Here is a 14,001-nt window from a genome sequence, read left to right as displayed (position 1 = left end):
CTGACCATCTTCTCTCAGTGGGAATGAGGCTGTTCTGTAGCAGGAGAGTTTGCTGGGATTCATAGTCCCACCCAACAGGCAGTTGTCACACAAGGAAGTTTTCAGTGGTGTTTCTGATTCTCTCACCAAATGCATTCCAGTCCTGGCTGACACACAGCTCTCACTGATCTTCTCTTTATCTATCAGTTCCTGGAATCTGAACAGCAACTCCAAGAGGTGGTACATGATGCCAGACAACAATCAGACCTTTTTTGTTCCAGTAACCTTCATTCTAAATGGTATCCCTGGAACAGAGAAGTCTCAGGTCTGGATCTCCATCCCCTTCTGTCTGATATACATTGTGGCGCTTCTCGGGAACTCTCTCCTCCTATTCATCATAGGAACAGAACAAAGCCTTCATGAGCCCATGTATCTTCTTCTCTCCCTGCTGGCGGCTGCTGATCTTCTATTGTCAACTACTATAGTACCCAAGTTGATGGCTGTATTCTGGTTCAAAGCAGGGGAAATTTCTTTTGCTGCCTGCTTGACCCAGATGTTCTTTGTCTATGTCACATTTATTGCTGAATCAGCCATCCTGCTGGCCATGGCGTTTGATCGGTACGTTGCCATCTGCCACCCCCTGAGATACAGCACTGTGCTAACCACGCCTGTGATTGGGAAGATGGGGCTGGCGGTTGTCATAAGAAGTTTCTGTATTGTTCTCCCTGTTGTCTTTCTGGTGAAGCAGCTAAATTTCTGCAGGACCAACCTCCTGCCGCGCACCTACTGTCAGCAAACAACCATCTCTCAGCTGGCCTGTGACAACATCACAGTCAATTTCTTTTACGGCATAGCAATGGCTATTTTAACAATCATCTTGGATGCTGTGCTCATTGCTGTGTCGTACCTGCTGATTCTCAGGGCTGTCTTCCGGCTCCCTTCTAACAATGCCCGCCTTAAGGCTCTGCGCACCTGCAGCTCCCACATCTGTGTCATACTCATGTTCTACACCCCGTCTTTTTTCTCCCCATCTGCAAACCAATATGGGCACCTCATCCCTGGGTACATTCTTAACCTACTGGCCAACCTCCACGTGCTCCTGCCCCCCATGTTAAACCCCATTATTTATGGGGTGACCACAAAAGAGATCCTGAAATGAGTGATCAGCATGTTCTACTGCTGCTGTAGGAGAAGCCACCTTCTGAGGTAATGGAGACAACAGAAAATGCACTTGAAAATTGGAGACAGATTCTTTCTTGAATATCCGGGGAATTGTAACTATGAACTGCACCTGCCTGAGCTTCAACATTCATGGAATCACAGAATATTATAACTGGAAGGGGTTAGGTTCCAGCGTGCTGCACTCAAGGAGGAACCAAACACCATCTCGGTCATCCCTGACAGATGTTTACTTAACCTGCTCTTAAATATCTCCAGTGATAAACATTCCACTACCTCTTTCCCAGGCAAAGTTGTCCAGTGCTTAATGAATCTGACATTTAGGAACCTTTTCCAATGTCCATCCTCAATCTCCCCAGTTGCATTATAACCACTTTGTTCCTCATCCTAACATGAGAGGTCATGGGAAACAAGCTTACTCCCTCCTCCCTGTGAAAAAGAGAAAAAATAAAGATTTGAAAGGTATTATAATGTCCTCTTTCCGTCTTCTCTTTTCCAAAATAGGTAGATCAAGATCTTTTCATCTTCCCTTATAGGTCATGGGAGTCACTCCCCATTTTGGATGTGAGCGACCGATTGCTCCTTCCGAAGGGGAGTTCTTTGCATTTGTCCTTCTTGAACATCATCCTATTTCTCTCAGACCATTTTTTCAAGTTTGTCTAAAATGTTTTGAATTATAATCCTCTTCTCCAAAGCAATTGCAACCCCTCCCAGTTTGGTGTCACCTGCAAAGCTTACAAGCATATTTTCCATGTCATTATCGAAACAGTTTACGAAGTTTCTGAACAGAATTGGCCCCAAAATGATCCCTGTGAAACTCCACATTGTGCCTTTTCAGCAATACCATGAACAATTGATAACTACTTTCTGAGAATGGTTTCTGTAGGGTGCGAGAAGACTTTGTAACGGTCTCATGAGAGCAGTCCGACCCTTCTGTACACTCTTAGAGGAATCATAGACAGAAGCACGCTGCCAACAAACAAGAGATACCAGAACTGGTCTGTGCAAGGTGAAAGCTGCAAAACAACTCACATCACCTGCGAAACAAGCTGCGCCTGCAAAAACTCCAAGGCTACGCTGGCAGTAGGCCACTAGAGATAGTGATAAGGAATGCACAGGCAATTTTAGGCAATCTTATGTTAATGGGCTCAGCTTATCAGCTAGTGTTAGGAGGCCTGTTACAGAGCCTCTCCCCGAGCGAAGCTCCAACGCATCGGGTTTTCCCACACTGGTGACTGCGGCGTCTCTGGGGCTCCCATCGCGGGTGTCACGCGCTTTCAATAAACCAAATATAGCAATCGCTTTCTGGGTACAGCCTCGTCTCTGGGGAACCCGAGCCTGGTTGGCTACAGTTTCCTAACCAGCTGAGATCAGACCTTAGAGCAGCCCCATCTGCATAGTATTTACCCCATTTATTTATACAATGGACACACAAGAGTTTATGAGATTCTTTACTAGAATCCAGGCATACTACCTCTGCCCCTCCCCTCCGGGCACTCATCAGCCCCTCATGCACTTGTTGTGAGTTATGCAACGCTTCCTGCAGGCCCTCTGGAACCTGACCCCAAGACCTGGTGGCAGACCCTCAGCGGATATCCGGGGGAGCAGAGCTGGTAGCTGGAGGCCACCCACAGCAGACTGGACCACATGCCTCTTGGCATCTGGCACGTGGACACTAGTGTGGACTAGCAGGACCACGTTATTCCAGAGGCACTGGAAAGAGCAGCAATAGCTGCAGAACTTCAAGGTGAAGAAGGCCACCTTCCTCGGGCTCTGTCAGGGGCTTTCCCCTGCCCGACGGTGAAAGGATACGAACATGAGGCCCACCGTCCCCCTGCAGAAGGGAGTCACCATTGCGGTGTGGACATTTGCCACGATGGGCAGCTCCCCATTAGTCAGGAACTAGTTCGGCTTGGGGAGGTCTAGAAACAGGTTCCTGCTCTTGCAGGTACGGGGGTTTCAGGCCACTGGCCCGGGACGGGGTGGGCAGACGGGACAGGTGGGCCTATGGAATGGGTTGTGTGTGTGGAGGTGTGGGTGATGCTAGCCCCTCCCCAGGACAGTGCTCTGCATTCCACCATTGCAAAGCCCAGCCAGGGGTGGGCATGAGTTCAGGGAGCCGCTGTTGATGGAGGGGTGGGGGGAGGGGATGGGGAGGAACCAGCAGCTGCCCTGGCACCCCTGTGATTGCCACTGCATCTGTCTCCGCTCCTGGTGGGCAGAGCCATCAGCGGCATCATGCTGCAGAGTCAGGCACGGACACTCGCCTTGCAGGATTCGATGCCCTGGGCTTCCCTCACTGCAGAGTCGCACATCTGCATCCAGGCCACACACCACCACGCCTTCAGCTACACCAACTGCAAGAGGCACATGTGATGGTCCTGCATGCCACAACCAACCGTCAGGGACAGTTCACAGCCATAAGCACTGGGTGGCTTGGGAGGATGCAGGAATCACATATCTGCCAGAGCTCCAGCTTGTTCCAGAGGCTGCATGCCAGGACCCTCTTCCCTGACCACTCTGACTATTGGGGTGGGGTCATGGACATGCCCATCTGCCTGGTGGGGAATACACTCTATCCCCTTCTGCCACATCTCATGAAACCCTACACCAGCTACCCTGACCTCCTGTGGGAAGCACTCAATGGCAGGCTGGCCAGGGCCCACATGGAGGTCAATGATGCCTTCAGCCACCTCAAGGGATATTACCATTGCCTCCTCACCCATCTGGTCCATGGGGAGCACATCCCCTCTGTGGTGGCAGCATGCTGTGTGCTGCATAACCCGCCTGAGAAGAACGGGGAGACCTTCCGGTTGGTGTGGATGGCAAAGGCCGAGCACCTGGGCCAGGCCTATGAGGAGCTGTGCATGGCTGCCATTCAGCAGGTCTATGGGGGGGGGCTGCACACCTCTGGCAGGCCCTAAGATAGAGCTTATCCTGGTGGACCTTAAACCTTGTACCCTGGGCTGTCTTCTCGAGGGAATCAGTGACACCCATCCTTGCCATCCCCCTAACGCAGGTCCCACACCCCACTTCCCACCAACTTAATTAAGAGTTTTTTTTTCTTTTTGCAAAATAAACGAACTATATTATTTACAAAGGGTGAGGTCTGGGAAACTCGGGAGGGGGGCGTGGAAACAACAATAGCAGGATGGGGAAGTGTGGAGGGGGGCAACAGCAACAGGGTTCCACTGATTTGAGGGATCAGGGCTTGGGAATAGCAGGGCACTGGCTCCTGTAGGTCAGATGGCCTCAGGCGTAGAGGCTTAGGCATCTCTGGTGTGGAGGGTGAGGCGAGAGATGGAGAGGGGGAAAGATGTGATGGTGAGTGGGGGGAAACAGGCCTCTGCAGGAAGGGGCAGCATACCCCACACCAGGGCTTGGCTGGTCTCAACCAGGGCCTCACTCTGGACCTCATACAAGGCCAGCTGCACCTGTGAGTAATTGCTGTGGAGATGCAGATCCTCATCAGCTCAGTTCTGCATCACCTGGCACATGGCCTGGAGCTCCACCAGGTGGGGGCACTGGTATTCCACCATCCTGCGCTTGCACCTGGGGTAGCTCTGGGACGAGGGAGCTGTGTCAGGGAATGCAGATCATCATCCTCTCACCAGTAGTCCGGCTGTGGAGAACAAGGTGGGAGCCTCAGTCATCCCAGGAGACACAGTGCCTGAATCTAAGCCCACACCTGAGAACTGAGGGCACCGGTACTCGTCTCTGCCACAGCTGTCATGCTGGGAGCCAGGTCTTTGCACTCTGGCAGCTGGCCCTGCCGACCCCAGAAATGGGGCTGACACAGCACTGGGGTCATGCCCATGTGCAGAACTGCTGGGTGTGAGTCTGTTGTGCTGTTCCCTGCCTCTATCTCATGGCGGCTCGTGGAGTGAGGTCGTCCCACCCCGGGGTCAGGAGCTTGGCAGTCATCTTCAGACCTCTCTTTCCTGATAACCCAGGGTCCCTGCAGCAGTCTCCTGGGGCTGCCTGTCCAGGAGCAGCATGGCCCATGATCCCAGGCGCACCAGTGGAATGGGGGAAGAGGGGTGCAGTGGGGCTGGGGTGGGAGATTCTGAGCGTGGCCTCAGGGGATGGGGGAAGTGTGGTGTGACGATGTGCCCACCTATTCCATGTCCCGTGGGTGCGCGTGGGGTTTAATACAGTGGGGTGGGGATGGATGGCCTGGTACCGACCACCCCACCGCTTTCACAGCCTTATATAGTGTAGCAGTAATATGTGATACAGTGTATCTACTTTACACCCCGGGTTTCCACAGCTTTATGAGTACCAGGAACAACAACACTCCGATTGCCCTGTGGCTGTTCTAGGTGCCAGTAATTCTCTATACAGCCCCAGCTAGTCCAGCTAGTGGTATTTACTGATCATGCCTGATTCATGTATTCGTAACTAGAACTACTTAACACTTGTCTTAAATATATTTATTTATTTGGCATAGGCTAAACACTAGGGCTATGTCTACACTAGCCCCAGACTTCGAAATGGCCACGCAAATTGCCATTTCAAAGTTTACTAATGAAGCGCCGAAATGCATATTCAGTGCTTCATTAGCATTCGGGAGGCCACGGCACTTCGAAATTGACGCGCCTCACCGCCGTGCGGCTCATCCCGACAGGGCTCCTTTTCGAAAGGACCCCGCATACGTCAAAGTCCCCTTATTCATATGAGCTGATGGGAATAAGGGGACTTCGAAGTAGGCGGAGTCCTTTCAAAAAGGAGCCCCGTCGGGACGAGCCGCTCGGCGGCGAGGCATGTCAATTTCGAAGTGCCGCAGCCGCTCTCATGCTAATGAGGCGCTGAATATGCATTTCAGCGCTTCATTAATAAACTTCGAAATGGCCATTTGCGTGGTCATTTCGAAGTTTGGGACTAGTGTAGACATGGCCTAGGTTACATATAGCTCTATACATTTCCATGTAACTTAACAGTAACATCCAATGCTCCCATATCTTTCCAACTAGTACGTTACAGCGGCCCTTCAAGTCAGAGATACGGCTTGGTTGGGACCTTTCATGGTGGTGACATCTGGGTGATCGGGCCGGGGTCTGCTGTCTGGACTGGAAGTTGCTGGCCTCCGCCTGGTGTCCAGGAGCCCACACCCTTGTCCCTGCTAAATCACCTTTTATACTGTTTCTTAATTGGGGGTTCAATACCTGGAGAATTAAAGCGTTTGTTGCCTAATTTGGGCTTTCCATCCTCCCGGCCTGTCAGAACATGTTACAAGATTTCCTCTGTCCTTGGTCATTTTCCGAAAATCCCTCCCCGGGACCCTCTGATATTGCACAACCAAGATGTTCTCTTTGGGGGGCTTCCAGCCACTCACCCCAGCTGTTCTCTTTGGGGACTTACTATCTAATTGTCAGGATGTTCTCTTTGGGGATTCTCCAACTACTTGTCAACTTTCTGATTTCTTTCTCCTGGCCTGGCTTCAGGCCACCCCGCCGCTGTATGATAGCGGTCCAGGATGGGGTTTATGGTCATTCTGCCTTGCAAGTGAGGCCCAGCCACCAGGTGCTCGTGCTCCCACAGGGTGCAGTGAGGCGGGGGGTGGAAGATGCTGGGTGTGGCCTTGGGGGAAGGGTGATGAGGGGTGCAGTGGGGTTGGAGCGGAAGGTGCAGGGTGTGGCAGGGGTGGGAGATGCTGGGTGTGGCCTCAGGGGAAGGGGCGGGGCCAAGTGCAAAGGGGAGGTGTGCAGACAGGGCACCAGGGGAGGTGGAGCGTGAGGGGCTCAGAGAGAGGCGATTGGTTGTGGAACTCCGGGGTGCGGTGGGAGCGGGTCAGAGCCCGGGCAGAAGCAGATGCTGAAACTCCGTACCAGGCACAAGTGCCCCTCCCCATCCCTGGGCCTCCATCACTCCCGTGTGATGGACCAGCTCGAGCCGCCCAGGGCGGGTGTCCCAGCTGCTGAGGACCCAGAGCTCCAGTGCAAGCTAGTGGAGCCCCCAGTGATCAGCGCTCTGGAAATCAGGGCCGAGGGGTGTCCCAGGGCGGGTGCTCGGAGAGACCCCCCAGAGCAGCAGGGAGCGGTTGGGAGGGGCCAGCTCCCCTGCTGGTGAAATGTCGGGGCTCACAAGGCGCAGGCGCTGCACAGCCCATCAGCTCTGCCCCCTCAGAGGAACATGGGACCCCCCCGACTGGGTCAGAGCCGGGTCTGTCCGGCCCGGCAGTGGCGTCAGGTGCTTCAGGAGAAGCTGGGAGACTCTCTCATGGGGGTTGGGATCGTCCCCCGCCACCGCGCCCCAGCCTATTCCCAATGGAGATCAGCGTCTACGCTGAGTCCTGCGGGTCACTCACCCGCCCATCGAACACGCCGCCATTAATTCCGTCATGCTGGGCGCTCTGGGCGCCTGGATGGGCCTCCAGCCCCTTTCCCCATGTCGCTCAGGTCTCGGCCGCCACAAAACCCTGCAGCCATGATCCAAACACCCCCCTTCAGTCCCCTCCCCCCCGCTCCCTCCCATCGCTTACATGTTCCTCTTTCTGGGTGAATATTCCACACGACGCGTGTGGGGTGTAGTGGGACTGTAAGGTCTGAGGTGGCCGTTGTCGACAAAGAACTGGGAGCTGTTTGCAAGGAGCCTCTGTGACAAAATCAACTTTCGAAACAATGTTCAAAAGAACAAAAGATCACATGAAACAGGGGAGAGGAAAGAGTTAATTCTTGGCTGCTCTTCCCCACCTGTGCCAGTCCCACAGGCCAGGTCCCTGGGGCTCCCTGCTGGCTCTGAGCCCCCTGGGAGTCCCAGGGCAGCTGTATAAACATCCCTGAACCTCAGCCCCGCTCAGTGCAGATTCCCCACCACCTGCAGCTCCCGACTGAGTCCCAGGCAGCGACTGCTCATCTCCGGCTGGGGCAGGAGCCTGGTGAGTCCTTGGCAGGGAATGAATCTGTCCGGGGCGGCCGCACACACCTGACACCGAGGCAGTGTTGGAAGGGGGTGAGCTAGACTGGGGCTGCCTCACTCTGACTGCAGGGGCAGGACGGCAGCCCCTGGCACTGAGCCAATGCCCCTGGCCCTGCGCTGAGGGGCTGTGTCAGGACGAGGGCGCCAGGTTACACTGACCCTCACCTGCGCACGTCACTGGGGCTCTGGCTGTTGAACTCAGTGGCTCTAGGCTGGGCCGTTGTTGGTTAGAGGGACAATTCAGAGGAAACCTCCTTTGAAATCTCCCCCAGTCCTGTCACATCCTCACCCCAAATCCCCAGGCTGCACTCAGCGAAACTTCCCTCAGATCCACAAGGGGCTCAGGGCTGGGTCCAGCGCGGTCGCAGAAATTGGCTGTGCCCAGGAGCAGAGCTGTGACTGTGCAAATTTTGCAGCCTGGGAGCAACCGATAACCACGGCTGTGTAAGCCCCATGTTCCCTCTCCTGCAGCTGTAGTTCTCTGTGCCGTGACTTTGAGCAGGGGTAAGCTTCAAATATTGTGTTGTTGCAGCTGCACAGCTGAGATGCATTCATGAAGGTTCTTTATGCTGATGGGAGAGACATCTCCTGTTTGCATAATTAATCCTGCTCACCAGGAGGCAGGAGCTGTTTCTATACGAGGGTGAGGCTGTTCTAACTCCATGTCTCGGAGTGGGGGGTGGTTTACACTTCTGAGAAACATAGTTATGCTGCTATAGGTATGTAGTGCAGGACAGGTCAGATCGTTTGGATGTCTGATCAGCACCTCCCAAAACATATTCTGCTTTCTGAGTTGGGGGAAGGAGAGAGGAGAGCTGGAGGCCAGAGGAAGCAATATAGGGACATGTATCAAAGGGGTAGCTGAGTTAGTCTGTTCCTTAACTCTTTTTCCTGTCAAAAACAGGAAGAAGTCCTATGGCACCTTATAGACTAAGAGATAGTTCGAGCTTCAGCTTTCATGGGCAAAGACGCGCTTCATCAGATGCGTCTGACAAAGCAGGGCTTCCCCATGAAAGCTTATGCTCTAATTATCTGTTAGCGTCTCAGGTGCTGCAGGCCTTCCTGTGGATAAGGAGATGCTGAAGGCACACATGCAAAAGAGCAGTATTGGTACTGACAATTGGGAGGACCTTGGAGAAGACCATCCCCAGAGGAGAACAGTACTGCGTGAGGGGGTGGTGCAGTTTGAGACGTCCCACTGCAGCGCTGGCAAGGAGAGGCTTAGAAAAAGAAAAGAGCAGAAAAAACTGCCCTGCACCCCTCCAACAACTACCAACACCTGCCCCTTCTGCAAGACACCTTCGCTCCAGAATTGGGCTGGTCGTCCATGAGCACTGTCACAGGATAGGAAGGTGACAGGAAGACTCTCGCTTCAGGGAGGGATAGCTCAGTGGTTTGAGCATCGGCCTGCTAAATCCACAGCTGTGAGCTCAAACCGTGACAAGGCCATTTGGGGAAGGGAGCAAATAGCTGTCCAGGATGGTACTTCACCCCTGCCAAGAGGAGAAGGGCCTAGACTAGATGAGCTCCTGAGGTCCCTTCCAGCTCCAGGAGATGTGTATCACCAATTATAAAACTTTCTTTTAGTTTCGAAAAAAGATTAAGTGGGGACATGATAGCAGAATTCAAGTATCTAAAAGGCTGTCATAAGTTTGAGGGAGAAAACTTTTTCTTCTTGGCCTCTGAGGATAGAAAGAGAAGCAATAGGTTTAAACTGCAGCAAGGGAGGTTTAGGCAGGACATTAGGAAAAAGTTCCTAACTGTCAGGGTGGTCAAACACTGGAATGAATTACCTAGGGAGGTTGTGGAATCTCCATCTCTGGATGGTCGATACAGTACTTGGTCCTGCCATGAGGGCAGGGGGCTGGAATCGATGACCTCTCAAGTTTCCTTTCAGTCCTAGCATTCTATGATTCATCATTGAGTGACAGCCAAGATGTAGCACAGACCCAAGCTTACTTCAGACTGTCCCACATATGCAGGAGCCAACCCAGAAGAAATTGTTAGTTTACTCCTGTTAGTATTTTCACAAAGTCAATGGCGGTTGGGGGTTGCTTGTGCTTGTGTTTACTCATGTGCTTGAGTGCTGGTTCCCTGGAAACCTGAAGGGGTCAGCGGGAGGCTGGTGAAAGAAAGAGGTTTTGTGCTCACACGGTTGTAAGAGTGACTCCAGAATAGTGACTGTAAAATCAGCATAAAGGCAAGAAGAACCTGTCAAGTGGCTGTTTTAACTCACTTTCACAGTCACTATTTAAGCCCCAAGCTAGTGAACAGGAGCAGCTAACAAGGAAGTTTTCATGGGAGTTTAGAGAGGGAGTTTGAGGTTATTGCACCCAGTACCCCATGTAGGTGGTTTTTCTATGCATGGGCAGGTGGTATAGCTGTGCACTTAGTGAAAAGATCTCCTGCTCCTCAACAACTATGTCGTGGTTTTGTACAGCAGGGGAGCTGAACTGGAGGAACTAAGGGCAACAGGAGAGGTACATAAATGAGAAATTCTGTGACACAGTAGAAGGACTCAAGTGTGGTTAGATACCTGTGTGCTGTTGAAGAGGGGAAATGTCTCAGGGAAGAAAACCCAGCTGGAGTGGAGGGACATCGTCCCATACTTGAGACCCTCCTACTGGATGAAGTCTTGGTATCCTCGTGCACAGAGGATGTCAGAGCTCCATGGTCTCAATGCTGAATGAGATGAGTCGATAGAGAGGAAGGGATTAGATGTATTAGGAACTGGGTAAACTCTGGGAAAAGGGGGCACTTAAAATTAAGAAGGTCTTAGAGCAGTTTTTAAACTAAGGGCTGGGGGAAAGCCAACAGGTGCAGAGGGGCACGTGGTTAAGACAGAGACGTCCTTAAGGCGAAGATCTATTTATGGACTTTCTCTGACTTAGTAGGGAGGAGAGGGTGGAAGGTGAAATAGAGTCTAACGGGAAAGAGTCTAATTGAATTACACCACATATTGGCAAGATTATGTAAAAGGTGCTGTAGTTTGCTCCCTCCTTCCCCAGGAGAGCCCCTCTCAAAACTCCCTCCTGTTAGCAAGCACCCTGTTCGCATGCACCCAGTCGCATGCTCCCTGGTCGCTTGCCAGTCGGGCTTTAGAGCTCTGGCCTACCTGAGAGAGCCCCTCCCTCTGACTGCTGCTCAGCCAATCATTCACCTGCCTCACTGGCTGCGTGAGGCTTAAGGTTCCCAAACCTGACAAGTGACCTGAAAGCTGAGCACCAGGCAAACCAATAAGAAAGCCAACAAGAAAATGAAACCATCAAAGTTTTAAGCTTGCTTGCTGGAATGTGCGGACCATGCTGACAGGTCTGACTGAAGATCTTCAGGACATCAGCGACACCCGCAAGACCGCTGTCATCGATGAGGAACTGAAGAGGCTCCAAGTAGACATTGCTGCTCTGCAAGAGACACGTCTCGCAGATTCAGGATCTCTAAAGGAAAAGGGCTACACCTTTTTCTGGCAGGGTAAAGCCTGAGAAGAACCCAGGGAGCATGGTGTTGGCTTCGCCATCAGAAACACCCTTCCACAAATGGTGGAATTAGTCAAGGATGGATCAGAAAGACTCCTTCAGGTCATACTTCAAACTTTCACCAGTCCTGTCCATCTGATCAGCGTTTATGCCCCAACCCTGTACGCCACACCGGAAGTAAAAGACAAGTTTTATGATGTGCTTAGTGCTGCCATAGCGCAAATACCTGCTCGCGAACAACTGTACATCTTTGGTGACTTCAATGCGAGAGTTGGAGCCGATCGTGACTCATGGCCTTCCTGCTTAGGCCACTTCGGTGTGGGAAAAATGAATGAAAATGGTCAGCGTCTTCTCGAACTTTGCACGTACCACAATCTGTGCATCACAAACAATTTTTTCCAAATCAAGCCACAGCACAGAGTGTCATGGAGACACCCACGCTCAAAACACAGGCAACAACTAGACGTGGTCATTGCCAGACGTGATAACCTCAAAAACGTCCTTCTGACACGCAGCTATCATAGTGCTGACTGCTATACAGATCACTAGTTTGTTTGCTCCAAACTCAAGGTGATTCCCAAGAAGCTGCACCGCTCTAAACCAACTGGAAGGCCCCGCATTGATGCCAGAAAGACAGCTAACTTAGAGAGAGCTGAAAAGTTCAGAGCGACCCTCGAGGAGAATCTGCACAGCAACCCTGGGGTTGCCGATGTGACATCCAGATGGCAGCATCTGAGGCATACAATGTAAAACACGGCCTTGTTGTTGTTTTGAAGAAGAGCTAGAAGCACAAATGACTGGTTCAAAGCTAATTCCGATGAGATGATTCCAGCCATCAAAAAAAAGTGTACTGCACTCCTGGAGTACAAACATTCACCAAGCCAGAATACCCTGCAAGCGCTCAGAGCAGCCAGAAAAACAGTACAGCAGATGGCCAGGCACTGTGCCAACAACTACTGGCTCGAGCTATGCAGCAGCATCCAGAGTAGTGCTGACTTTGCTAAACTCAGATGAATGTACGAGGGCATCAAGAAGGCATTAGGACCCACCCAGAACAAGATGGCACCTCTGAAATTCAAATATGGTGATGTCATCACTGACAAAGCCAAACAGATGGAGCTCTGGGTCAAGCGCTACTCCGAGCTATACTCACACGAGAACATTGTGGTCGACTCAGCCCTCGATGCCATCCAACTCCTATAAGTAATGGATGAACTGGATCAGGAACCAACTGTGGATGAACTGAAGAAAGCCATTGACAACACTGCAGTAGGAAAGGCCCCGGGCCAGGATGGTATATCACCAGAAGTAATCAAGTGTGCCACAGACTCTCTCCTGGAACCCCTACATGAGCTACTGTGCCTGTGCTGGAGAGAGGGAGAGGTTCCACAGGACATGCGTGACGCTGACATCATAACCTTGTATAAGAACAAAGGAGACAGAAGCGACTGCAACAATTACTGTGGAATCTCCCTCCTAAGCATCACTGGTAAACTGTTCGCTCGCGTCATCCTCGGCAGACTCCAAAAGATTGCTGAGAGGGTGTATCCTGAATAACAGTGCAGATTCCGCGCATAGAGATCGACCATCGACATGATCTTCTCTCTGAGGCAACTGCAGGAGAAATGCAGGGAGCAGAGGAAGCCACTCTACATAGCCTTCCTCGACCTAACCAAGGCCTTCGACTTGGTCAGCAGGGATGGACTTTTCAAACTGCTCCACAAGATAGGTTGTCCGCCACGGTTACTCAAGATGATCCAGTCTTTCCCCCAAGACATGAGAGGAACCGTCCTATATGATGGCACATTATCAGATGCTTTCAGCATCAGGAGCGGCGTCAAACAAGGATGCGTCCTTGCTCCAACATTGTTCGGGATCTTCTTCGCTCTCCTCCTTAAACATGCCTTTGGATCTTCAACAGAGGGCACCTTTTTGCACACAGTCTGACAGGAAACTGTTTAATCTTGCAAGGCTGAAAGCTAAATCTAAGGTGCGGGAAGTCCTCATCAGAGACATGCTGTTCGCAGAAGACGCTGCTGTCGTGTCACACACAGAAGACCAGCTTACACGAGGCTCCATAGATAGGGATTCCCTAGAAGTTAGTCAGATAGGGAACGTGGGAAATAATATATGGGCAAGATCAGATGTGAAACAATCTCATATAAAAAAATCCAACGCGTCTGTGAAAGGCGGACATATAGATAGTGGTAGTTTTTTAATGTGCTTTTACACTAATGCTAGGAGTCTGTCTAATAAGATGGGTGAACTGGAGTACCTCATATCAAAGGAGGAAGTTGACATAATAGGCATCTCAGAAACATGGTGGAATGAGGACAATCAGTGGGACACTATCATACCGCGATATAAATTATATCGGAAAGACAGAACAGGTCGTGTGGGTGGCGGAGTGGTACTATATGTGAAGGATAATATAGAATCAAATGAAGTA

General features: G+C 51.6%; 1 protein-coding gene across 1 annotated transcript; it reads left to right on the top strand.

Annotated features, from left to right (window-relative positions):
- Positions 1–223: 223 nt before the first annotated feature.
- LOC142002486 (olfactory receptor 52B2-like) lies at positions 224–1,138 on the top strand. Its single transcript, XM_074978635.1, has one exon. The coding sequence runs from the start codon at positions 224–226 to the stop codon at positions 1,136–1,138; it is 915 nt and encodes a 304-aa protein (XP_074834736.1).
- Positions 1,139–14,001: the final 12,863 nt, after the last annotated feature.

The sequence above is a fragment of the Carettochelys insculpta genome, chromosome 1 (genome assembly GCF_033958435.1).
Source record: "Carettochelys insculpta isolate YL-2023 chromosome 1, ASM3395843v1, whole genome shotgun sequence".
Taxonomy (NCBI): domain Eukaryota; kingdom Metazoa; phylum Chordata; order Testudines; family Carettochelyidae; genus Carettochelys; species Carettochelys insculpta.
The sequence above is the reverse complement of the archived record's forward strand: the minus strand, read 5'-3'. Positions and strand labels throughout refer to the sequence as shown.